Below are 26,880 nucleotides of genomic sequence, written 5' to 3' on the forward strand. Positions count from 1 at the left end.
ACTTAAGATTTTTTTTTTCTCATTACCTTTTTATTTGTCCTGATTGGTATATGAAAGAGAAGAAGTGGGTACTGATTAAGTTCCTTAAATCCAAAAATGGGTGAGAGCAGCACTACTGACTTTTGTAGTTCCCAGACAAGCGTCCACTGCTACCTAGGATAAAGTCCTGAGGTTCAGGTTTCAGCTCAGAACCATAACCCCGAGAGTGTTCACAGGAAGAAAAAGTAGAGTTTCTGCCCGAGAAACATTGCTCAGGAGCTCCAAAGACTTCTAGGACTCCTTTACCAGCCCTGAAGACACACATTCTTAGGGCGCATTTCTCATTTCTGACTTGGAATACCCCAGAAGACTAGTTTCAAAAAGCGCTCTGCCTTTTCTTTCACATTAATTTTATTAGCGAGTCCAAAAGAGACCATCTGCCAAATTAGATGTTTTCATGTGTTCTTTTGTTGAGTAAGTGTAATCATCAACAAATAAGTTGCCTATTAAAATGTACTCACAACGCAGCTCAAAACAAAGTGAACTGTTAAAATAAAAGTTGTTATATCTGAAAGACATTAGGGGTCAACCTACTGTGGAACACACACACAAAAAAGGACAAATTGGTTGGAACTTTCACAATAATGGAAAATGTTTAATAAACTTAGAATGGTGGGCTTATTAAACCATAGTGTTATTTACAGCTGTAATTCATCAACCACAAACACAAGAACGTGTCTGCGTGGCATGCTACAACAGAAGCTTTATTCAGTTCATTCCGAAAATGGTGGCAAAGTAACTTTCAGTTGCAAATTCACAGATACAAGCCTCAAAGTATAAAGTTGTATGTACCAAAAAAAAATAATAATAATACAGGTAATATTATAACAATAACTTACAGATACAAACTAATGATAAACTACAATTTCACAAAGGATTGTAAACATTTTGCACACTTGTCGTCCTTTCTTTTAGGCAAAGTGCTCTTTTGATGACAAATAAATTAACAGATACATACTAGAGCGAACTATTTCCAGACAATACAAAAAAAAGTTTTTATTTGTTTTCTTCTTGTAAACATAAGTTTTACAAAAAAAATATGAAAAAAAATCAATAAAAGTGTCTTGCAGGCCAACTGTAGATACATACCTGGGCAGCAAAGTGATGTTGGAAATGCTTTAGGTGTTAAATAAACAATTAACATTAATATTTTCAATGGTATTTTATACACAATAAATGACCAGCTTATATCCTTAATCATTTCTATCCCTGAAAAAGAAATTAGGTATGACTTATTGGCAGTTGTGTCATTGAATGGGGTAACAAGGGCTGGAGTCCAAGAGTTGTTGGTGAATGAGCTACAAAATAGAAAGAAATTTGCGGATCAGTTTTGTAGGGTGAATAAAACTGATTTAAAACAAACAAAAACAAGCCAAGGCAATGTGCTTTCATTACTCATCACAGCTGAGGGCACCAAGCTACACTCGTTCCACTGACCTCAGCGGAAGCATTAACTTATTCAGCATCATGAGCATATTATTAAATGAGAATCTAGGATGGGTTTACCCCCAAGTCTTTTTTGGGAAACAAGTTTTTGCCACTTTAATGTCCTCCATCCATACCCCATTCACTGCACTTTACCCTTCAGCTAGAAAGACTCATGAGCTTTGTTTGCAGAGTTGTTGCCAGATTTCATATTGAAGTTGTCTGTATATAGGATGACTCCCTCCTCACCAAATCCTCATTTATGAATGTCTAACTGCCTCTTCCCTAAACATACATCAAAATACACTTGACTCAGTCAACACAAGTCTTTCAAATCAAAACACCCCATTATGATGCTAGTATACATAAATGATTACAATGATATAGGCTCTGGATTTTTATTTAACTGAAACTTAAAATGAAGTTTCCACTCTCAGCAAGGGCTGCACTGCTTCAAACACAACCTCCCTCTGAGAGCAACTAGGAAAGCTAGATAATATTTTTTTTTAATGTGTATTAAGGCATATGGAAGAGACCAAGGCAGTCAACTCCAGAAGAGGAGAGAAATGTAATGAGGCTACTTTTCCTCAAGTTAGTGATAATTTGAAAACACATGTCTGAGAAGTTTAGCAGAGTATTCAGGAGTTAGACTTAGGCTGGATGGTGAAAAACAAATATGAAAGATCAGGGTCCACTGAAGAGAAGCCCTAGTTAAAAACAGCAGAAACAAAATAAAACCAAACACAGGTTTTGTTGGGGATTTCAACGAACTAAACCCAACTTGTAGCAACCCAGAAATACACCATCCCTTCTGAGGACTGATGCCTGAATGGATTAAGTTGCTCTTCCCTTCCCCTAGCCTACCTTCCTGCCAAAAGCAATACTAAATACTCTCTGGTAGAAGATATTACCCAGAGCCTAAAATTATTTCTAGTTTTTCATACCCAACATCTGAAGTGCAATAAAATAAAATAAAAAAATAACAAGACATGGCTTGGCTGAAAACAAAGAGGAAAAAAACAAAAGTAATAGAACAGAAACACAAAAATCCAGATATTGGAATTATCAGACATGGACATTATTATAACTAAAATTAATGTTACAATAATTTTGTTATGAAACAAAGTGACAAAACAGATTTCAGCATAGAAGTTGAAACTGTATAAGATAATGAAACAGAAATTCTAAAACTGGAGTTACAAGAACTAAATTAAGAACTCAGTGGATGCATTTTATATAAAAGGTAGAGTGTGAATTAATGAACTGGAAAAATAGGAGGAAATAACCAGATTGAAGCATGGAAGATCAAAAGGCTGAAAATTATGAAATTTTTTTCATAAGGGCTAAAACAATATTTGAAGAGACAAAAGCTGAGACTTTTTCATAATGAAATACTCAAATGACATATTCAAGTAGTATATCTAGGCACATGTTAATAAAACTGAAAACCCAACAGAGAGAAAAATGCTGAAGAAAAGACATTTAATTTCAAAGGAACATTAATAAGACCAACAGCTGACTTCATACATGATAACAGTAAGTACCAAGTTAATTAACCATCCATATTCTACACAAGAGAGAATGGAAGCCAGAAAACAATGTTATCATGTCATCATTGTGCTGAAGAAAAAATATCTGCCAAGATAGATTTCTACCTACAGAGGAAATACCCGTTATAACTGCATTAAAACAAATACTTAGGAATAAACCTAAAAAAAGATGTGTAAGATTACTAAACAGTAAAGTCTACAATATAATAGAGTATTTGAAGATGACCTAAATAAATTGACAGACTAAGTTCATGATCTGAAAGATAATATTACCAAAATGGTAGTTTCCTAGGATGGATTGTTTCAAAATATCAATTTTTTTCCTTTTTTTGGGGGGGGGGGGGAGGGAAGGGTAGTGAAGAAATCGACAAGCTGGAAAAACTTGTGGAAATGCAAAGGGTCAAGAATATGCAACACAAACTTGAATAACAATGAAATAGGAAGACTTGTTCAATTGCATATCAAGAATTATAAGCCTACCATAAGTGAAATAATTAGGTACTAATATAAAAATAAGTACACCAATAAAACTGACACATACATTATATGGACACATACTTAATTTCTACCAAACATGCTGCTATAAAGCAGCTGGGAAATTAGTATTTTTCATCAATATAGCAATAAGCTTTGCTCCTAATCTCACACCACATACAAAATTCAATTCCAGATGGACTGAGAATCTAAATGTCAAAATAAAGTTTCTAGAAGTCAACGTTGGTGGAATATCATTATCTTTGAGTAAGCACAAGTTCTTGAACAAGTCACAAAAAAAAACACGGCCCATGAAGGAAAAAATTGATGAAATGAACTGCATTAATACTAGGAACTGTGCTCAACCGAACATACCTCAATAGAGTAGAAAAAGGCAAGTCACTCAACAGGAAGAGGTATTTGCAACACATATAATCCTTAAAAAAACTTTGTATGCACAATATAGCAAGAATGAAAACAAATCAAGATAAAAATACAAGCTAATAGATCAATAGGCAGATGATATAAATAGGCTCTTCACAGGAAAAGATATATAGATGCCCAAGGGAAAGAAAGTGTTCAATCTGACCAGTCACTGAGGAAAAACAAGTTAAAATAATGAGATAGCACTACACAACCACCAAATAGGCTAAGAGTAAGAAGTCACACCATAGCAAGTGTTAGTGAGGATGTGGAGTACCTTGAACTCTCATATGCTGCTGGCCCAAGTGTCAACTGCTCCAACCACTATGGGAACTGTTATGCAGAATTAACTAAATTGGAATATATGTATAGCTATGACCCTATGTTCCACTCCCAGGTACATACCAAATACAAGTATGAATTAGCGTGTACCAAAAGGCATGTATAATAAACTCCATAGCAGCATATTTATAAAAGCCCAAACTGGAAACAGCACAAATATCTATCAGCCATAGAGTGGATAAACTGTCATATAGTCCTACAGTAGAATTCTATATAACCATGAAAACAAACAAATCACTGGTTCTGTAACAACACAGATGAGACTCATAACCAATGCAAATGAAAGAAGGATGACACACAAGAATACATTCTGTATGGTTCAATTTATACAAAGATCACAAAGAGGCAAAACTAAAACATGATTTTAGAAGTCAATGTTACTTTAGGAGGGTACATAAGAGAGGATTTGGGGTGTTAATCGTGCACTACTACATCTGGGTAGTATTTACATGGATATGCTCATTTTTTTTTTAATTTATCAAGTTGTGTACTTACTATGTGTGCACTTTCCTGTATCCCAATAAAAAGTTTCTTTAATAAACTAAGTAAACTCCAATCTAAAACTTTGACTGTGAATACTTTCTCTGACCATATGAAAATAAATTATTTAAATATTTATCAGGCGAAAAAACAAACAAAAATGTTTCCTAAGTAGAAATCAAGCACTAAGACTCCTTATCCATATTTGTACATTAGCTGAAAAGTGAGTGTTAAATTTGTCCCTTAAAATATAGTCACAGAAATAAGAATGTTTGGGTAATTTTGCTCTCTACTACACCCCTCCCCGCAACACACACAATATTGTTCAGCTCCTACTGAGGTAATATTTCAAGCTGTGAATCCCATCAATAATCTAATATTAGAAGTTGTCAGATATCGACCACTTGGGAGACGGCTGTTAAATGTTTGGATACCTACCATCCATATAACTATGCAGCGCGGTTAACATCGTCCCGTCCTGGGGCACGTAGGCAGAATAAGCCATTTCTTCTAACATGGGCGGAGACAGCCTGGGGGGTGGGACGGATGTGACTGGGGCAGAGGAGGAGTGGTTGGGACTGACATGTTTCTTGTGGCGCGCTCTACAATTCTGAAACCACACCTGAGGAGAAAAGCAATGCACCTCTGTCACATCAGCTTCTGAGAACATCACAACTCCGTTTAGAAAGGGATGCCACCTCAGTGACTCTCCCATACAAGCACGGCATAAAGCACAATACGTGTTAGAAAGTTCTGCAGGCAAGAGAGAAATGTTTTTGTGCAAATATCAATGGTCATTTTCTTCATTCCATAAACTATTTGATGATTTACTTAAAAGCCAATTCTATACTAAACTAGTGCTTTCCAAAATAAAAAGAGGCATGGGACCCAAATAATTCCAAACGAAGTTTTCTTGGTTTTACTACTGGCACTTGGGACAGAAAAGAAAAAACAGAAAAGGCTATTTAAATAGAACTTAAAAAATAAAATAAAAACACCACACAAAACCCAACAATAACACTCCTAAATGTATTTTTAGACACCTGCTGGACTTATTTCAAATCTTTTTTCAAATGCCTAAAATCCCTACTGAGAACTTAAAGCTTTCTACAAACCCCTTGATTCAGTGATGCCAGGCACATTTTAACCTGCTGGCTTCAATTTCTCCTAGTGAATACAATATAGGCTATCTCCTAAGAAGCATTTTAAGGTCGGGCTTACAATAAGAAAAAAAAACACAAAACTAGTAATGCTTAAGTAGAATAAAATACAAACAAATCCACTGGTGAAACAATTCACAAAATGTAAGGAGCTAACCATCCTCTTGTCACTCTTTCCCAGAAATAAAGAAAGCAAATCCAGTGCAAGCATCCAGGTGAGTAAGATTAGATTGTCCCGAATGCTTCCAGCAATAAACTGCCTATATCTGAACTCCCTGCCATTAAATAAAATTTAGACTATAGAGTGTTAGTCTATTAAAATATCATAGCATTTATGTGCCATCACACCAAAGATTTTGTCATGAGGAGAAAGAAAGTGAAAGGGGGGGAAAAAATTAAGGAAACTAAGATAAGAAAATTTGGGATTTGGGACAAAGGCTGGAGGAAAAGTCAGGGGTATATATCTCTGCCCAGGGCTGGCAAAAGGAAATAGGGGCTAAGTAACATGGAAAATAAGGAAGCTGGAAAAAGATTTATATGGAAAAGTTGGCTTGCCCAACTGCTGTGGTTCAGTGGTTAGGCATTGACCTATGAGCCAGGAGATCATGGTTTGATTCCTGGTCAGGGCATATGCCCAGGTTGTGGGCTCAATCTCCAATGAGGGACATGCAGGAGGCAGCTAATGAATGATTCTTTCTCATCACTGATGTTTCTATCTTCCTCTCCGTCTCCCTTCCTCTCTGAAGTAAATAAAAAAAATACATTTTTTAAAAAGAATAGTGTCTTTAAAAAAAGAAGTTGGCCTATTTCTAAGACACAAAAATTTCTTGGGACTCAAAAATAGAGGGCTGGTAAAGTATAAACTCAAAGGCTTAACGCTAAAGAAATAAAAATGAATGACATAATGGATGGTGGCTGAAAGGGAGTACCCAAGGAATGTTTCAAGAATGAGACTTAGATGTGTGTTGAAGAAAAGGAGTAGAAGTCACAGCCTTCTCCTCCATCTACTGGAATGTTAAACCCTTAGATACCTATACAGAGACCACCTCCAAAGTCTCCACTCACAGTTCTCTCCACAGGCTCTGAAACAATGGGTGCCACTGCAGTCATCACCCAGTCATGAAGACACACTCACACATTCTCCACCATGTAAACGAGAACTGCTGCCATCTCCTTTTCCTGGACAGCACCCGGAAGACATGCACCCAGAGGGCCACGTGGAACCTAATATACATGGCACTGTGGTTCCCTGAGTTTCTTCAAAGTATCTTACGTCTCCAATAGACTGAATATTGGATGGAATCTACTCAGCTGTTTAAAAAAACAAACAAACAAAAAAAACCCACCAGGCTTTGGAAATAGATACGAAGAAGGCATGACATAAAAAACAAAATAGCTACCTTAATGCTGAATCAAATACCTCTTTGGAAAGATCATCAACAGGTAATAAGCAGAGAGAGGTATGTAAACTCGAAGTGTCATGTAATTTGCACAGCACAATATAGCTGAAACCAGACTTCAGAAAATAACTTCTGACATGAGTGCTACCAGCATCAGAATTCAAATACAAGTCCTTCTGACACTTCACACTGACTTAAAAGTTACTCCTTCTGCTTTGCAAACCTCTAACAAGAGTTACATTTTCTTCTGAGCTATTGCTTTAATAGTTTTTTAATTCTTTATTGTAAACTACATAAGCTAGAAGTAGGTCATGTAGACATTCTGCAAAAGAAGAGTAATGCATAAAATTAATCTCTTTGGAAGCTCAAAGAGCCAAATATAAAAATAATGTATGAAAAATGTGGAATTTTAAATTATTTGGAAAGCATGTCATGATACTGATTTTAAGAAAGCTGAGTAATCATTTAGGAGAGAAAAAAAATAGAAAAATCCCTTCCTCATATGTAACCAAATCAATTCCAGATAAATTAAAGTATAGGTGTGAATAACTGAAACAACAATGTTTAAGGAAACAAAAGCCAATATTGGTATCTCTCTCAGTGGAGAAACATAAAAATGGCCAAAACTATAAAAAAAGATGGAGAGGTTTCAATACATAAAAATATAAAAAATTCTATATGGTGGGAAAATGAAAAAAAATTGATGATTAGATGGTAAGCACACAATATAATACATAGATGACATAGTGTAGAATTGTATACCTGAAATCTACATAATTTTGTTAACCAATTTCACCCCAATAAATTCAATAAAAAAAACATTTATGAACTATGAAAGTTTAACATGATAAATATAACTCAGTAAAAGTAAAATGGGGAGAAAAAGAAACAATCCAATAGAAAAGTGGGCTAAAATAACAACTTTTAAAATTACAAAATGTTAAAATTTATTGATAATGAAAAAATACAAGTAAAGACAATGAGATTTTCTGACTATCAAATTGGGAAGGACAGCAATAAGGATTCACATAGTTGGGGAAGAGCAACTTTCATAAGTAACTACTGGCAGAATAAATTGGTATGGACTTTCTGGAACTGATTTTTATGCTATCAGTTAAAGGCCCTAAACATGTTTTATCTTTTGACTCAATAATCCCATTTCTATAAATGTATCCTATCAAAACTATTGAACAAATATGTGAAGTATGTATACAATATTGTTCGCTGAAGCATTCAAATGATAAGTAAAAAATTGGAAGTAAACTAAATTATTCTATGCTCAATATTTGCAGCAATAAAAAAGATGTGGTTCTTAGTATGAAAAGATAGTTCTAGTAAACATACTGGAAGAAATAGAACAGTTTTATTATTTTTCTAAAAGTACACAACTCATAATTCACCTATCTGAAATGGTATGTGAACAGTGATTATACTAAGATACAGAGTTCAAAATAAAATCATCCATCTTTATTCTATGATCTTAGTACAATGATAATCTGATCTGTTACTCATGTCTCTCCAAGTAGACTTTAGCTAGTAAAGGTGAGATTGTTTCTATGTGTCAGACCCACTGTTTCTATCTAATCTTTGCATACAACCTAGTTTGCATATTAGAATCAAGCCTAGTCATTAACTCTTTTCCTTAACTTTTTAAAAGTGTGCCCAGTGCTAGGAAATAGGCTGAGCAAACAGATCATGATTACTATGTGAGATCACAGTAATTAATTCTTCAAAAATACTGTGAAGAACTATATGTTTAAATCACACACACACATGTATATCCTATATAATAAAAGCATAGTATGTAAATTTTCCTCTCCACCAGGAGTTCGACCAGGGAGTGGGGCCAGGAGGGGAAAGGAAGGGAGGCCTGGTTGGTGGCAGGCAGCCAGAGGAAGGGAGAGAGTAGCCAGTCAGCCTCTGCCAGACACTAGGGACCCTACCAGTGCACGGATTTTGTGCACTGGGCCTTTAGCAAACAAATAATATACCATGAGGCAAAAGTAGGTTTACAGTTGTGAATATAGGAAACAGTTTAATCTTGTATTATTACTTATTCATTATTGTATTATTTTCCATAAGAACAATTGTTAACCTATTTTTACATAATCCATATGTATATATTTGTATATTAGTACTCCTTCCTTTACTATCTTGTAAAAAAAATATTTAAATTCAATCCTCACATATTTTTTCCTTTTTTATTGAATTTATTGGGTAACACTAGTTAACAAAATTATACAGGTTTCAGAAGCCCAATTCTCCAACACATCTTCTATACACTGCATTGTGTGTTCACCACCCTGTCAAGTCTCCTTCCATCACCATTTTTCCCCTCATACCCTTCCCCAAACCCCACTCTCTCCCTAATTCTCACATATTAAAATTCACTATCCAATAATACATACTTGCTCATACTACTGGTTAATTTAATACCTAAAAATTATATGAGAGTTATCTGTCTGAGGTATTTATTTCTTCAAATAATTAGAAAGGGACTTAGAAAACCCTCCATTTTACTTTGCTTTCAACTTCAAAATAACTGAAAACATAGTAGTCATGAATCTGACAGCTGCTGCAGAATATATTGTGTCTGAAGGACCTCGACAAAGAAAGCTTCCCTTCCAGCCACAGGAAATCACTACCTCCAAGGGTAATCCATGCCTCTTGTATAGACTCTCCTATTGAGAAAGTTCTACATCATGAGTGAAATCTACTTTTTCCTGCATTCCCTTGCAGAGACCTGCTTCTGCTTGCGTTATTTTCGCAAACGTTTTGAACTTTGAAATGTTATTTAAAAGTACTTTCCATTTCCCTGATCTCTCTTTCAGAACTTGGCACAGTTGATCACCTCCATCTTGAACCCACCTCACTCCTTTGGCCTCCATGATGTTTCTACTCATTTATTCTGGCTGTTACTATCTTCCATTCAAACAGCACCTCTTGCCCTGCTCTCTTTCTAAAATCCATTCTTCACTTTTTACTGTCTATAATCCTTTCCAAAGGGTCTTTACCCAGTCTCATAGCATTAGGTCATTATGCTCGAGTTCTGTTCATCCTCAAAAAATACCTGTTTACTTGCCCAGGGGAATTCATCTCCCTCCGTATTACCAAACTAGCTTTCTTTTGACCTGAATATTCCTGTTAATAGCTCCATTCCCAGGAATATTTTGACTTCAAATCTATGAGTCACTTTTGACTTGTCTCTGCTTCCCCATTCCAGTGTCTGGTCCTTTTCTTGCGTCTCCAGCATCCAGCATTGCCATCAGTGGACAGTCAATAAAACGTGTCTCGATGAATGCTAGGCTACCTCACCCATTATTTTCTTTTAAAAAAAAAATTACTCCTTTCCTGGCTATCCCAACTAATCTGCTTACTTTTATCCCCCCTCTCCCAACTCTAATTCATCCCATGTGCTGTCAACACCTTTTCTTCCTAAAACCACATATCATGGCTTTCTCCTGAGAAGAAAAGAACTCTGCATTTACATACCTCTCCAAGGTCGGCTCCACCAATTTCTTCTCCCACAATTTGCAAACATAAATCTTACATTCTGACAAGTTCAGTCTAGCTCATCCTTCCCTAACTTTGTTCACATCACTACCTCTACCTGGATCTTCAACAAAGGCCATCAACACCCTCTACACATGTACACACTCACTCACATACACAATCATAGAAAAGTACGGGGGGCGGGGGGAAACCAAACACACTGACCTTAGAACAAGATCTAGCTTGGAACATCCATTGTCTTTTTTAGCTTGAGGATCTCAGGGTTGCTATGAGCAATGTTTGAAGCAACTTGTACAAGGAGTCACTTAACAAATGAAAGCCCAGCCCAAGCAGGCTAATTATCAATTTTTTTTGTTTTGTTTTGTTTTGTTTGTTTGTTTGTTTTAAATGATTTAGAGTGTGAAGTGACCTAACAGGAGAAACTAATGCTTTGGCAAGTCTTCACAAAGCAATGCACACTCACAAAGACCTAGAATAGAAATGTTAGTATCTCTTGATGAATGTTTAAAACAATCACCTGTATCACACGTCTGCTCAAGCCTGTCCTTTCTGCTAGTTTCTGGAGGGTCTGTGCATCTGGGTTGTTGTCCTGAGCAAACTGTGCCTGCATCACCTAGAAGATATGTAAGTGGTAAGTAGCTAAAAAGAATCAATTTTTGGCATCTTGATGATAGGAGAGAAGACATGCACAAGGAAATACTTATATTGTATTACTCGAAAGTCAATATGGGGATGTATGTATAAATGAAAAGAGTGCACATTTTGTAAATTTACACATAAGTTGCTATGTTAAGATCTTTAAAAATAATTAATTTCAACATAAAAACTTCTCAACTATGCTTTAAAAATAAGCTCACCTTTTCTTTCTTTCCATACTTATAACCCACAAGCATAAGTAGTGTTAAATCTATTTACTTTTTTTTCTGTTCTGTTAAAAAGTGTTAGCAATGGGGGAGGGGGGAGGGGGGCCGTGGAGAAAAAGGAGACATTTGTACTACTATTTCTAATACTTTAAACAATAAAATTTAAAAAACATAATAATAAAAAAAAGTGTTTGCATTAGAGCCCTGGCCAGATAGATGGCTGAGTTGGTTGGAGCATCATCACATACGCCGAAAAGGTTGGGGGTTTGATTCTTTATCAGAGCACATGGCTAGGTCATGGGTTCAATCCCTGGTTGGGGCATGTATAGGAGGCAACCAAATGATATCTCTCTCTCTCTAAAAATCAATAAACAGCCAAAATCGGTTTGGCTCAATGGATAGAGCGTCGGCATGCGGACTGAAAGGTCCCAGGTTTGATTCCAGTCAAGGGCATGTACCTTGGTTGCGGGCACATCCCCAGGGGGTGTGCAAGAGGCAGCTGATCCATGATTCTCTCTCATCGATGTTTCTAACTCTCTATTCCTCTCTCTTCCTCCCTGTAAAAAAAAAAATCAATAAAATATATTTTAAAAAAAAGAATGAACCATCCCTGTGTAAAAAAAAATAAAAAATAATAAATAATAAAAATCAATAAACATATCCTCTGGTGAGGATTTTTTTTTTTTTTTTTTTTTTTTTTTTTTTTTTAGTGTTAGCATTATAAAACTTTTAAAAATACAAAAATCATATACAATTATCTCTAACCTCTACTGAACTAAATAGGTTCAAGGCCCCTACTACAGCACAACAAATGTATTCCACTTAATTGCAACCATTTCATCATTAATTGTTTTAAGCACTTGCTTTAAGCAAAGAAATATCTGGAATCTTAAAAAGAGATACCCATCAACACTGAATAAGAATTCCTCAGGATCTACACATCTATACATTGAAAAAGTCCCCAGTTATTCTGATGTGACTCTTTGGCTTGGAACCACTGTGCTAACTGCTGTGAGATAGCAGTACATGAAAACATGCTCCTGGTCTCAACTTCCCAGGGTAGAGATTCAGACATGCTCAACACCACAAGGTTAAGAGAAAGGTGTGGAAAGCATTTGGAATCTTGCTTCCTGGCATATGTTATCACAGTTTGACTCAAATAAAATCTTCTACAAGTCCAGAGAGAGAGAAAGAGAGATAGAGTTCTGTGGAGCAGGGGAGTAGCAGAATAAAAGCGTAAATTAAGAGCTTTCAGATTTTTTTCAGAAAAGATTAACCATGGGAATCAAGTGGGACGTTTGTATTTTATTAGTCAAAATTTAATCAATCCAGGGAAGTATTATCCTATATAATAAAAGGCTAATATGCAAATCAACCAAAATGACCGGTTGCTATGAGGTGCACTGAATACCAAGGGGCATACGCTCAATGCAGGAGCTGCCCCCTGGTGGTCAATGTGCTCCCATAGGAGGAGTGCCGCTCAGCCAGAAGCTGGGCTCATGGGTGGTGAGCACAGCAGCGGTGGCAGGAGCCTCTCCTGCTTCTGCAGCAGTTGGACATTCTCTGAGGTCTCCAGGACTGCGAGTGGGCTCAGGCTAGGCTGAGGGGACTCCCTACCCCTGCCCAGTGCATGAATTCCATGCACCAGGCCACTAGTAAAATATAAATAATTATAGCCTGACCAGTGTGGCTCAGTGGTTGAGTGTCAACCTATGAATAAGGAGGTCACCGTTGGATTCCTGGAAAAGGTGCATTCCTGGGTGGTGGGCTTGATCCCTAGTAGAGGGTGTGCAGCAGGCATCCAATCAATGATTCTCTCTCATCATTGATGTTATATTAGAAAGAAAATAGGGAGTCTGGCATGCAACATGATTGTGCATGTCCATGGGCATGGGATGAGGGTGGGTGACCAACACAACTAAAGACTTTAAGCTCTGCTGGTCTGGACACCATTGCAGCAGGCCATATGAATTATAGTCTCCACTATGACCCTCATATAATATTATCTTTTGCCAGTGCCCATTTCAAAGGATAGCTAAATAAGTCATTGGAAGATTTAGTTTTTCCTAGCAGAAAATGAGTTTTCTGGGAGCAAAGGGAAGGTCTTATTCTTCACATTCCCCTTCCTGTCAATAGTGTTTGTGCTTGTGTTTGTGACAGAATGAGCCTTGACAATGGGAGGAAAATCTGAAGATAGTGTGGTTCACCAATGTTGTTCTCAGAAACCTTATGAGGTTTACAAATTATATAATTTTTTTTCAGTTAAGTTCTCTCTGATTAGTGACTCTTCTAGAATAAGGTTTTCCTGGCTTCCTATCCAACTCTGTCCACACATTCACTGTAAACAGTACCTATATTTTTGGTTTTAAAATGGGTAGAATCAGACTAAAAGTTCCTAATTTCACCCAGTTCACTTCATTCTTTTTTTTCTACTTCAAATGTGTTATTTCATATGCAAATACAGTTGTGATTATAGGAGGCTGAGTGTGCAAATCTCAAAGAGAAAAATGAATGAGCAAATTAATTATCTTGGTTTTTTTTTAATTTTGAAGGAGAAAAGCATTTGATTTCAAAGCCACTATTGATCATTTATAGAACAAAAACTGCATGCTTTTCACAAATGCATTTCAAATTCACAAGTTTAATCACAGAACCAAATTACATTAAATAAAGCAATTTCTCATCAAGGAATAAAGCAAAACTTAAATCAACACTGATGGTTTAGGATTGGATTACACTAAAGGAAAAGTAAGATGTACTTATCAGCGTTTGGCCTCAGAAAAAAACACACACGACTCTTTGAATTTGAACTTAGTTTTATTATTCTCCAGTCACTCATGATGCCCAAACACACCCTACTTTTAACATGGTCAAGAAATAAGCCTGTAGAGACACTCATCATGTGAAAGCCAGAAATTCTACCAGAAATGTCAGGATTCTGCAAAGTAGCAGCAAACCAACTGGACCTGATAGTAGATTAAAGTAGGTGCTAACCTTGGCACACTTAGCATTAATGATCATTGAGCAAGGGCATCTGACTACAATAGGCAAACCATAATAGTGACTGAAACTTCTTAAATATCATTCCTACAAAAAAATTTTTCAAATATTTTGTATTTTATTTTGTGAGTATGAAGTGACTTTTTCTTCCCATACATTTCTAAAGAATTTTGGAAAATTTTCTTGTTTATTCCTCCCTTTTTAATTCTACTCTGTTTAACTCTACTACTTCATGTATGATCTTGATCTACTGATCACCTATCATACTTTCTTATTTTACTGAAAGGTAGAACAAATTGACAATGAGGGTACATCACCTGATTTATTAGAGGTTCTAACAAAATATAATAACTCAAATTTTTGAAAATCTATAGCTATTTCAGATTCCTAAATTATTAAGAACCACTTGAGGACAGAATGAAGCCAGATTTTTTTTTCAGTCATCCCTGGCATAGGTAAATACTAGTAAAGATTGAATAAATGAGAGCATGCTTTGAAAGCATATCATTTCTGCTTTCATTTTTTAAAACTGATGATTCTGATACAAATTTTTAAAAACATGATTCACAGTACATTTTGAATACCTTCATCTGAGGATGTTTATTGATGTTTATATATGGAGAGGAGGGGTGGGGGTGGAAAGAGAGAAAATCATGGATGTGAGAGAGAAGTATTGATGGTTTGCCTCTTATATGTGCCCTGACTGGGAATCGAACCTGTGAACTTTTTGGTGTACGGGATGTTGCTCCAACCAACTGAGCTACTTGACCAGGGCCACAGCACATTTTCATATGATAATGCATGGTTAAATAGTTTGTGTACATTTGCAAGTAAAACTATAAGGGTATCTACAAGATTCAGAATCGCACGCCTCTGTTCTAGCTGCTGTTACCATTACATGGAGTTTTGTTAGGCACAGACTCATAGTCTCCTCGGAGACCAAGCAAAATGAAAAGACCAGAGGTTTGGGGAGCAGGGTCCATATCTTTTCTCTGCCATTCCCTTGGCAATCTGCCCTGAGGAAAGTTCCTGAACCTCTTGGATGAGGCTATCTACATCAAGGGCTTGGAAGAATTAAGGGAGAAAATGCCTGTCATAGGACTTGGAGCACAAAGTTCTCCACAAATATCATTCCTTTTTTATTTAATCAACATTTATCTTCCTATATGATATTACCTAAATTGGTTTCAAAATTTCACAATTGTAATCTTATAATAAATTTTATATGATATTAGAGTTAGCAGTCTTATAATTAAAACTATAGCCAGCCTTTACGGGAAAGGCTAACTTTAAAAACAGTATATTTTTACTAGAGATTCCATTTTTCTCACATACTTTTTAGCTACTGGGTATTCTGCTGCCAGGTCACCCACAGCTGCTCATGTCTCCTAAGTTAGAGCTTTTGGTGATCTTCATTGCAATCCAACGAGGCATCCAGTAAAAGCAAGGTTTGAGCAGATATATTTCTTTCATTTGTCTAATCTTCACTTATTACTTATTAACCATGTGTTCTGTGCCTAAGTTAAGAAGCCCAAAACAATCTGAAATCTTTTCAGAATGGCTTTAGATTTTAATGCTAGATTGGTTTCCAATATCATTAAGTTGTTTTGCAATATCTGTGCCAAAGCAAAGTTTCTTTTTTAAGCATTCTCAAAATAAAAATTATCTTCTTGAAACACTTACATTCATCTTAAATACTGGAAAGCCTTAAAATATTACATGTGACTTTTCAAAAATTACCTTCACTTCTTTGTTAACATTATATAAATATCATTTAAAGTTTGAGCTAAGATGGATACAATGTATAAAACACCCAGCAATACATAGTAGGTGCTCAATAAATGCTACTTTGCCTTAACATAAAATACTTCAGCCACATTAATCTTTTAGAAAACATAATTTTTTATCTTAAAAAAAATGCCAGAAAGAATCATTATATGTGTAGACTTAAATATAAAGTAAGGAGTAATTATTTAATAGTTTCCTTGACAATTCTCATAAACCAAATCTATGACAATTATACTTAGGGCAACTAAGCTGAAAATAATCCCTCCCTTTTCAGGGGACATAATCAACCTACTCAGAAAATGTATAATCTTGTCCCTTAAAAGACTCATTGCGGTTTGTTAAAAAAATGAACATGTCAGTATTCCATAGACTCACACACATATTGTATGACTCTTTCTGTTGAATCCCCAAATATTTTGTTTGCTATTGCAATTATACGTAGTAATGTGAGTGCCTGGGTTAAACTAATTTTATCAGGAAGTTAAGACAAACATTTTGCTTCCACTTTGATGTCAATGTCGACAGAACCCAGAAAAACAAAGCTTGAACAAACATTGATAAATATTTTAGGGCCAAATGTGTATTTCATACACTCACCAAGGTTTTTTTTTCCACACAAAGTATAAGCTAACCTTTTTGAAAACATAAACATGATTTTAGACAGCATAAAGTTCTGTTTTGGGGCGGTAGGGAGGGGCTTCAAAAATCATAAATTCATTGTCACGTCTACCTGGAGCTGATCTGCGGTAAAGCTGGTCCGAGCCCTTTTTGCTGGTTTTGGATGATTAACATCTTGCTCTGTGAGGAGGGCACCTTCCACGCTAATCCCGTTACCTACATTTAAAAAACACACAGCACTTGTTGGTAACTCAGATGAGCTCAGCAGTCATGCAACAATAGGTTTCTTACATCTATTGGCTTGGAGTAAAACTATACATCTTCTAGACTGCCAAAGCCTTTGCATTGTTTTTAAACACACCTAGAAATAGACTGTTCAAATAGGAATCCATATGTAGTCTTGGACATTTAGTCACAAGTGCAAAACGTTCGAAATACACATCTACAGTTCATCCTTAGGAAGGCAAAGACAGGAAAAGGACTAGTTACAAAAAGCAAATCGGAATCTAAACTCAAGTCCTTAGACTGAGACTACGGCACAATGCTGATACACATGGCATGGCTTTCCCTGCAAATAAACAGACGGAGACCGCCACTAACAGCAAAGTGCTTAATGAGTTTTACCACAATTACACTGCACAAACTAATGCATTAAAAGGGTCTGGGGGGAAATTGTTTTTATTCCTGTATTCACTGTTCCAAAAGACTCAAAAGTATTTTAAGTATATATTTACCATTTTCCACTTCTCTTTTTAAATTATCCAGCATGCAGTCGTAATGCACTCTGCACAGGACTTTCTCTTCCACCAAAGCGAACTCCTCTCCCGTGGAAAGTTGCCTTTTGCAAGAAAAGCAGGCAAAGCACGCCAAGTGATAGACATTGCCCTTGGCCCTCCGGACCCAGTCAGTAGAATGGATGTGCCTCCCACAACGAGAGCAGCGAGTTCCATACCTTCTACACAAATAGAAGGGTAGAAGGTGAAGATTTTAATGCTCGGCGACATATATTCATCAGTTTGAGATGAAACTAATGCGTTACATTACTCTTTGGATTAAGCTAAGTACTTAAATCTTTTGAAAATAAAACAGGAATTGATTATTTTTCTGAGTCAGTATGGCAAGCAATCAAGATGAGATACGGTCATCATTCAAACCTATTTACAAAACAGAAAATTCTCATTATTGCTTTAAAGGAAGATTGGACTTTTTTTCTTTTAAAATAAATGAAATATAAGTTTCAATATCTCTCTTGTAACAAATATTAGTGCATTTTAAGACCCAAGATACCACACACAAACACACACACACTCTCCAGATTGAAACCTAAAATTGCAAAAGCACACCACTGAAGATAAAAATATTGATCTCTTAAAACCAAGTTGAGATCATTAGAAAATACTTTAAATGTCATTTTTTAAGTTAAAACATTTTAATATTTGAAATTTATATTACAAAAGAATGAGGAAAATAGTAATTGTTCACCATGGGAAAATGAAAGGAAGGAAAACTCAGAAAATATTTCCTTTGGTGAATAAACTATTGCATTGCTAATCACAGAGAGATGGGAAATATTATCTGAAACTTCCAGAGACACATCTGAACATTAAATGCAGATTAATCTTAACAAAATGCCGGATGTAAATATTTCTTTTTTTCTTAGTCCAGTGACTCTTTGCCATGTCTCCTTTCACTGTCGTAGTCATGGCTTGGCATACCCACGTCCGAGATAAGTATATATGTCTGTGTCTATTTGTTAATATATCTTTAAAGGTATTGCCATTTAAAAAATTAACCTGAAAAGCTGAATCCTAAAAGCACATTTCAGAATATAAAATACCAAGCATAAAAACATCCCGAAGAATTAGACCTTCACTAAGCCTCTGAAACCAAATCTCTCAAAAGACTTTAGATTACCATAAAACATTAAGATTAGCATATCCTAAATGAAAGACGAGGCAAATTGCTACAATTTTTTGAGAAAATGGAAAGCATATCTGATGAAAAATATATATTTTTGGTAATTATAAAATTCTGTGCCTTTATAAAATAAAGGACTCCGGATTTCATGAAGTGCTTTAAATTACCTAGCAATTTATTCAAATCAATTACTAAACTCTCTGAAATCAGTTTTTGAAATTGGCTATAAACAACATAATTTGTATTACAAACTTTATTATACAGTATTAACTTCCCAAATTCACAATGAACATTCATTTGGAAATGCAAATTTTAAAATATGGTAATTTTTTAAAGTCATGCTTAAGAATTTCTAGACATCTATCCATTAAGAATTAATTTATATCCTGGAAGAAACTGTCCATTTAAATAATTACAAAGAGATGACTCAGAGAAAATGTTGCATTTAATAACTCAGGCAAATATAATCTCACAAAATAAAAGTCAAAGAACAGACAAAAGAAACAGGATTTTTAGGCAGAATATTTAGATTTGGTACATTTCTGATACTGGAACAGTCAATTTTGATTAATTTGGTTTATCACAGTCTCCAAACTGCTGACATTTTATAGGTGTATAACTAGGAATCATCCTATAGTAAACAGGTCAAAGCTTCAACAAAACCTGGGTTACCCCACAACCCCCATAATTATTTCATATTACCATTCTCCCAAACCAAGGGCTTTCTCACAATACGTCATCTTATATTGATATTTCATACTTTATATCTGTGCACAGCAAAGAAGTTCTTAATACCTAAGAATTTCATTTACCAAAGTGGGAATAATTATTGATATCTAAAAGTCATTTTTGTATACTGAAGTCCTAAAGCATCAAAACACACTTATTTATTTGTTGTAATACAAATAATACCTCAAAGATATAAAGCATTCTCATTTTGAAATCTATTACATAAGAAAAACTGGGCTTCAATAAATAAAACTGGACAAGAAAGTCTATTTACAAAATTCTCTTTGCATAATAATTCCTTAGATATCTATTTACAAAAAAAAAAAAATCACAGAGTACCTGAAATAATCAAGTTTGCAGAAAATGTCCTTGTCTTTAATATAACAGCTGGTGTGCCTTCCTAAGGAGGTTCTGCAGACACTGCAGGAGAGACACCGAACATGCCAGCACAGGTCATTCACCTGTGAAGGAAAAAGGGGCAGGATGAGACCTCATTCTAATACTTACAAGGATAGTCTTAGTTTTGTGTGTTAGGCAATTTAAAAAGCTGGTCCTTCATGTTTTGATGCAGACTCTGAATGTTTCCATTGAAAAGGTATAATTTACACTAATATGTGTGCAGATATATTCCCTTAGACCTAATCAGAAAATCAAAATAACATGTCTACATTTTGTTTAAAAAGTGGTGTTTTTTAAAAAATTTCTTTAAAGGCTTCAGGTGTTTTTTTGTTTTTGTTTTTTAAAAAAAATGGAACTTCCATGAACACAGGGAAAGTTCCTGAACACTTTAAAGTCCTGCATACTGGTTTATTTTTTCTTTTATCAAGTTCTTCCATGAAACTTGTTAGCCACAAAAAACAAACAAACAAAAAACAAACAAACAAACAAACAAACAAAAACTAAACCACATACTTTCTCAATCTACTTTTTGGCCAAAGTATGCATCAGTTAAAATTCGAGAGAAAGACAGAGAAAGACTTAAGATAAATACTTACCCTTACAAAGAAGTCAGGGAATCCATTTTGCTTACAAGAGAGAAATGCTAAGGTAGATTTGAATGTTGATATAGCAGAAGCCCTGGCTCCCGTTTAACATTAAATAAGAGACTCCAGGAGTAAATTATTGCAAACCCTACTTAATGATTTGACTACTGGAGAAAAAAATAAATCTAATTATAAGTGGTTTTAAAAAGGCACCCAAGCATTGTTTGCCATTTATACTTCAAGAAATGAGGCATAAAATGGTGATTTAATAAATCACAGCCCTTTATATTTTCTAAGTAGGAAGATGAAATATTTATCAGTTCAGGGAACAAATCATAATTACCCCTCACCTTAAACTGTTGCCATCACTCTATAAGCACAACTTTAACCTTGGAGAATACACGTGTATTGGATTGAACTTGCCTTAATGCACTCTCCTAAAATTTGTTCTTGTTAAATGAACACAATAACTAGGTTTATGCTTAATTAAATTTAATGTAAAAGAACAGCAGTGATGCAAAAACAAAAGTTACACTCTACAAATGGGTCTAATGATTAAAATAGGAATTAGGTAATTTGAGAAACTATGAAATAGACCTTTTGCTACACTATTTCATAATAAAGATGACCTGTCCAAATTCTATCAGAATAGCACCATTGTTCATGAAAGATAAAAGGTACTTTAAAGCTGGGGAAAAAAAGTTTCACTGGCTTTTAGTTATGTGTCTCTTTCCAAAGCATTAATGAGAGTATCATTTGGGTGAAATTTTTAACATCTTAAGTTTTAGTTTTGTTATAAAAGATGTATATGTTCACTATACAAGAAAACATGGAAAATAGGAAAAAAAAAAACAATAAAAAATATTAACAATGGTGAATACTGCCCTGGAAATAAAGATATTTTTTCTTCTATTTTTTTCCTAAAAGGAGACCAATTAAATTAAAAATTAGAGGTATGAATTCCTTTCATATTCCACTGTTTGTGGCCTTCTTCTGCATTTTTATCTTATCCAACCTTTAAAAACAAACAAACAAACACAAAACAAAGGTAGATTCAGGCTTTAGGGCAGAGTTATGACAACCCTCCAATTCCCTAATGCTAGACCCAGTGCCTGATTTTCCACCTTCCTCAAAGTTTACTTAAAAAAACAAAACAAAACAAAAAAACAACCAAACCAGTAACAACCAAACAACCCTTTTCATCTTCCCTTTCCCCACACCAGAGGAAAGTAAGGTAAAGAGAGAAAATTATAATGACTATAAACCTTCCCTGAAGGCTGGTATTGATTCAATCGGTACCTGTACACCTATGTAAGACCAAGCCAGAAAACCCACCCAAACAACAAGGCACTGAAGTATGAGTTGAGGCAATAAGTACATCTACTTCCTCTTGTACTTTTTTGTGCTAACGCCATTTTATTTGCCTCATGATATAGTGTTTTTCTATATTAAACAATTTACATCCTCAAATACTCTACTTCATCCCATAATAATTTTTAACCAGTGATTTTAATTCAAATATGTCTGGATAAGGACTCAAAGTGGGGAGGGGGGGGGAAGAATTCAGAATTCAGAGTTTTTATATAATCATAAAATATTAAACTTTTGTTAGAGCTAATATACTAATATGTATAAGAAGGTAGAATAAGACTGTACATATAAGACTTCATTGGGAGGACTCCAGTCCTATTACAAAGGAAAGCTTAGGTAACCTAGATATTTCATGCGATGCAAATATATAATAATATATAAACATATTTTAACTTATACAAGATGAAAACTAGAAACTACTTCAGAGGGGAAGAATCACTTTGTAATAGGTTTTTCTTGGATCCTCTCTACTATGAAATGTTAAAGTCTTTATAGATCCCTTTAGAAACATTCGGAAACATTATACTAATTATTGAGAGGGCTCATTGAAAATCAACTCCCTTTTAACATGCTTTTTAAATACCCAAAAAGGCCCCATGTCTAGAAACATTGAAAGGGGGGATCTTAAGGATACAGATTTAAGAGAAAGCCACGTTAATTTTTCAGCTGTGAGAATTAACCACTGATAAAAAACGAACTCAGTCATTTTTCAATGTTTTCACCAAACTTCTTTTGGTGCTTTATCTGGGTTGTATCTATAGGGTATCATTCCCACTTTACAGGTGAAGCAGTTCTGATTGAGGTAGAAATTTAAAGAACCCCACTAACTTGCTCTTTGCACTCATACTCTTGATAATTAATATTATTGTTTGAAAAGCTGGGGGTGGGAGTTTGGTGGAGACAGAATGGAAAGTGAACTGGTTTGCTACTAATTCAGTGTAGGAGAGATCATTAGTTTAAAGAGTGGTTTTAAAGAGCGATTGAAGTTGAAAACCCATAGCATTAAGACTAAGACGCATGGGACCAGGATCCTGCAGGCAGTGACATGAATAGCGGCAGTGACATGAGTAGCTGTGCCTGCCAGAATTTATGCTCCAAAACTCGCCCACAGTATTTTAAGAGAGGTAAAACAAATTAAAACAGACAGTCTGCTCTCAAACCACTTGAAGCACTTCATCCCAGGCTGCTTCTTTTTCTTCCTAACTTGGTGTCCATTTCCATTTCTTCCCCTAAACACTGGAGATAACATTTTTTAAAGCATTGGGTGGCCCTTAAGTATAAAAATCTTAATGACAGGAGTGAGGTACTGAAATGGTTTCAGGTACCAGTAAATAAACAGAAAACTAGATGTAAAGAAAAATCTGTCCAGAAAAGAACCTTTAGGACAATTTACAATGGTTCTCACCAAAGTAGACACTACAAAGTGGAAGCAGCCAAGGTATCCTGACCTACAACTCTTGAGAAGCAGGCCTGTGGGGGGATGTTACCCGGTGAGGAACCTACAGAACCAGGGCTAGTTATAAACCACCAGGCAGGACCCAGTTTCAGAAAAGGGTTTCTTCATTTCTGTTCCTCTACAAGTTTGTTGGCACATAAACTTGAACGGTGGTATTGGCACTTTAGACCAATAAGGTCACCCAGGAGCTCATTTGCAACAATGTGGGAGATTGTAAGACTTCTTCCCCAGCTCTTTCCCACCTCAGGAGTTGCCCTGCGTTGGTCTGTTTTGCTTTGAAACTCCAGGGAGAAGGTGAGTGGGAAAGAAGGAAGGAACCAACGTCTCCCCTTTCCCAGGTTCCCGGGGAGCCCGCTCCGGGCCTGCGGCTCCGCCCTACCTTGAGAAGGTACTTGTCCACGATCTCCAGGCCGCAGCTGTTGCACACACACTTGCCGGGGGGACAGACGGAGCCCGAGGCCATGGACCGGGGCGAGGACGACGGGGACAGCGGGGCCGAGGAGGAGCACGAGTCCTCGTCCCCCGCTCCCTCGGGGCTCACCTGCAGGAAGCCAGCCGCGAGGCGCGGTCGCAGGCGGTTCTGGACCCCTCCTCCTCCTCTCCTCATCCCGCGGATCCCTGGGGCTCCCCTCCCCCCGCCTTCCCCCTCCCCACTCCCCCCCTTTCTTCAGCAGCCCCTTCCCACCCCCACTTTCTGCCCAGTTCCTAAGGTCTCACTTCTCTGCCCTCACCCCCAGTCCAGAGTCCAAGCTCCAGCCACCACCCACTGGGGCTGGGACCCCTGACCCTAAGGACCCAGGGAGCCCCGCAACCCTGCCCAGCTAGCCACGCCGGCTCAGCTTTCCACCCCGCCCCGCCCCGGACCCTCCCTCCACCCGCTCCCCGTGAGCCAAGCCCCCCCCCCCCCCCAAAAAAAAAAACCCTCACCCCTGGAAGGAGCGCGGGACCAAGGCGCTTCCCCCTGGGCCGCCCCACCACCACAGCCAGGTCTGCGGGCACCTGCGCCTCCCCACTCACCAGTCCCTCTTCCCCGGCGCCTTTGCGAGTCCTCCCGGCCGCCAGGGCTGCAGTCCGCCCGAACTCTTCCGACATGAGCCCCCGGCACTGCGGGGCGGGAGCGGGGAGAAACGAGAGGAGGAGAAGTTCAGAGCCCGCGCACTCGGCGCGGAGCCGCAGCTGCCCGGCGCGCGGGGCAGCTAATAAAGGCCCAGCGCGGGCCGTGCGCACCGGCGGCCCCGGCCCCGGCCCCGCGGGCGGCGGCGGCGCGGCCCCCCGAGGGCTCCGGGCGCAGGCTCCCCAGTTCTCCCCGGGGCACGCCGGCTCCCCGCCCGCCCCCCTGCCGGGGGTACCCAGCTAACAGCAATCCGTCCCCCCCGCACAAAGCACTTTTCTTTCCAGATGTCAATCAGGTGGCGGGGCTGGGACCGCCGGGCTGCACGGGGTGCGCGGAGGGAAGAGGCAGGGTGGGGGAGAAAGAAAGGAGGACGGAGGAGGGGATGGGGGAAGAAACTTGATTTCTTTAATAACCTCAATTAAAAGAGCAAGACATTTTTTTAAGGGGGCTTTTTTGAATTGGATAGCCGGAAAGGTGAAGAGGTTTAATAGGATACTTGAAAGCTAATTACAGCGGGATGTAAGAAGCCTGGTGCTCGTTCCGATGACAATTTGAATGGAAACGCTTCAGATTCAACCGGGCCAGCCGCTCTTTCCGTAAACTTGCGGCAATTAGAGCCGCGAGTGATTTACACTCGTTTCTTTCAGGTGTAAATTGCCACTTATGGCTCAGTAAGTCAACATTTGAGCTACTGAGGGATTATTTTTAACCGGCGCAGAAAGCGCGTATCGAATAATGGAAAATATCCAGCTGAATTTAATTTGTGCTATTAAAAAAAAAAAATTCAACCAACCGAGGTCAAAATGTTTTAAAGTCACAACGCTCACTACTACTCCAATGTTTCCAAGCGTTTGCTAGAGTTTTTGTTCTGAAACGAAAACGCAGCCTTTGGGGCACTTGCTGCCTTCTTTATTCGAAAACTCCAGTGTTCTGCAGGGCGGGGTGGTGGAGTGCGGGGTCCAGCGGCCCGCACCTGGGTATTTCGGACTCTTCGCCTCCCTCCCTCCCTCCCTCCCTCCGGAGGCCCCCGGCGAGACACTGTGGCCTGAGCACCTCGGCCCCCGTCCGCGCCCCGCGGTCGCTCCCACGCGGGACCCAGCAGCCGCCCGAGGCCGCGTCCTCGCAGCCCAAAGGCGGTTTAGACAGAAAAGCCCCGTGTCCGCCGGGCGCTCCCCGCCAGCGTCCCGCAGCACAGAGAAGTCGGCGGTGTCCGGTGAGGGTCCCCACAAGATTTTCGAATTTGAATTGGGAGACACCGTGGGTCCCGCTCCAGAGGTCCCCCCACGTCCTATAGTGAGACTCGCGTACTCTGGGATTTGCTTCTTTTAGGAATTTTAAGTAGAATAGCACTCCTGGGCGCCTTGGGGTCCCGGAGGCCTTCCGGAGCCGCGTACCTTTCTGTGTTCGCCCTGGGCCTGCCTCCCAGCGAGGGTTGCCTCGCAGCCGGGGCCGCGCCCTTCGGGCCCCGTGAGCATCTCCGAGCGGAGGGGCGCCTCTGTGTGGTCCCACCCGACAGCAGCCCCCGGACCTCCCCATTCTCTCTTCCCCCGACCTCGGCAAAGAAAACAAAAATAACAACAACAACAACAACAAACCCACGACTCACGTCGGTACCCGAGCGCGCCTTAGACTCGAGGCTGCTTCCTCTCCCAAATTACAGTCTCCAAGTCCATGCTGCAGGTTAAGTGAGCTTGTGGGGAGGGGAGGCAGTGATTACCGACTAAAGCTACTACGTAACCAAAAAAAAAAAAAAAAAAAAATTGTCAGGTCTGAAGATGAGGCCGTCACAGGTAATTTCTGAGCCTCGTCTAGAAGCCCCCGCAGCTTGCGTTTCCAGGAAACCGCGACTCAGTGCGACGTCGGGCCCGGCGGCGTCGCCCCGCTCACCTTCTTGGGAGGAACCGCCAGCTCTGGCACGTCCTTCTCTTCCAGTTTGCACACAAACATCGGATCGCTTTTCCAATACATGGCCCTGCGAGGGCTGCTTCTCTCCCACCGACTCCGGAGGGTCAGAAGCTGCCCGCGCCCGCCGATCGCCTCCGCCCCCGCCCCAAGGCGCTCATAAAAGCGGGCACCCGGGCACCCCGGCACCCCGAAGAGGGAGAAGCTATGAGCTCGTCTTCCTCCGCCAAGGCCGTCCTGGCCCTAGCCGTGCCCAAGTAGACAGACTCCTCTTAAGATGTTTTTTCTCCCCAACTTCGCTGAGGTCTGTCCTCCAGGAAAAGGAAAGAGGGG

General features: G+C 38.4%; 1 protein-coding gene across 2 annotated transcripts; it reads right to left on the reverse strand.

Moving 5' to 3' along the window:
- Positions 1-713: 713 nt before the first annotated feature.
- On the reverse strand, positions 714-26,880 carry LHX8 (LIM homeobox 8). Of its 2 annotated transcripts, none has more exons than XM_045584461.1 (9): positions 26,533-26,880; positions 24,549-24,635; positions 23,911-24,072; positions 20,061-20,182; positions 17,810-18,030; positions 17,188-17,291; positions 11,324-11,419; positions 5,172-5,355; positions 714-1,337 (listed from the first exon to the last, which is right to left on the reverse strand). In XM_045584461.1, the coding sequence occupies exons 1-9, from the start codon at positions 26,611-26,613 to the stop codon at positions 1,261-1,263; spliced, it is 1,134 nt and encodes a 377-aa protein (XP_045440417.1). In that variant the 5' UTR covers positions 26,614-26,880; the 3' UTR covers positions 714-1,260. The 2 variants fall into 2 exon arrangements, with proteins under 2 accessions (XP_045440417.1, XP_036303683.1); XM_036447790.2 differs by lacking the exon at positions 26,533-26,880 and adding an exon at positions 26,252-26,484.

This window comes from Pipistrellus kuhlii, unplaced genomic scaffold (genome assembly GCF_014108245.1).
Source record: "Pipistrellus kuhlii isolate mPipKuh1 unplaced genomic scaffold, mPipKuh1.p scaffold_m20_p_2, whole genome shotgun sequence".
NCBI classification, from domain to species: Eukaryota; Metazoa; Chordata; class Mammalia; order Chiroptera; family Vespertilionidae; genus Pipistrellus; species Pipistrellus kuhlii.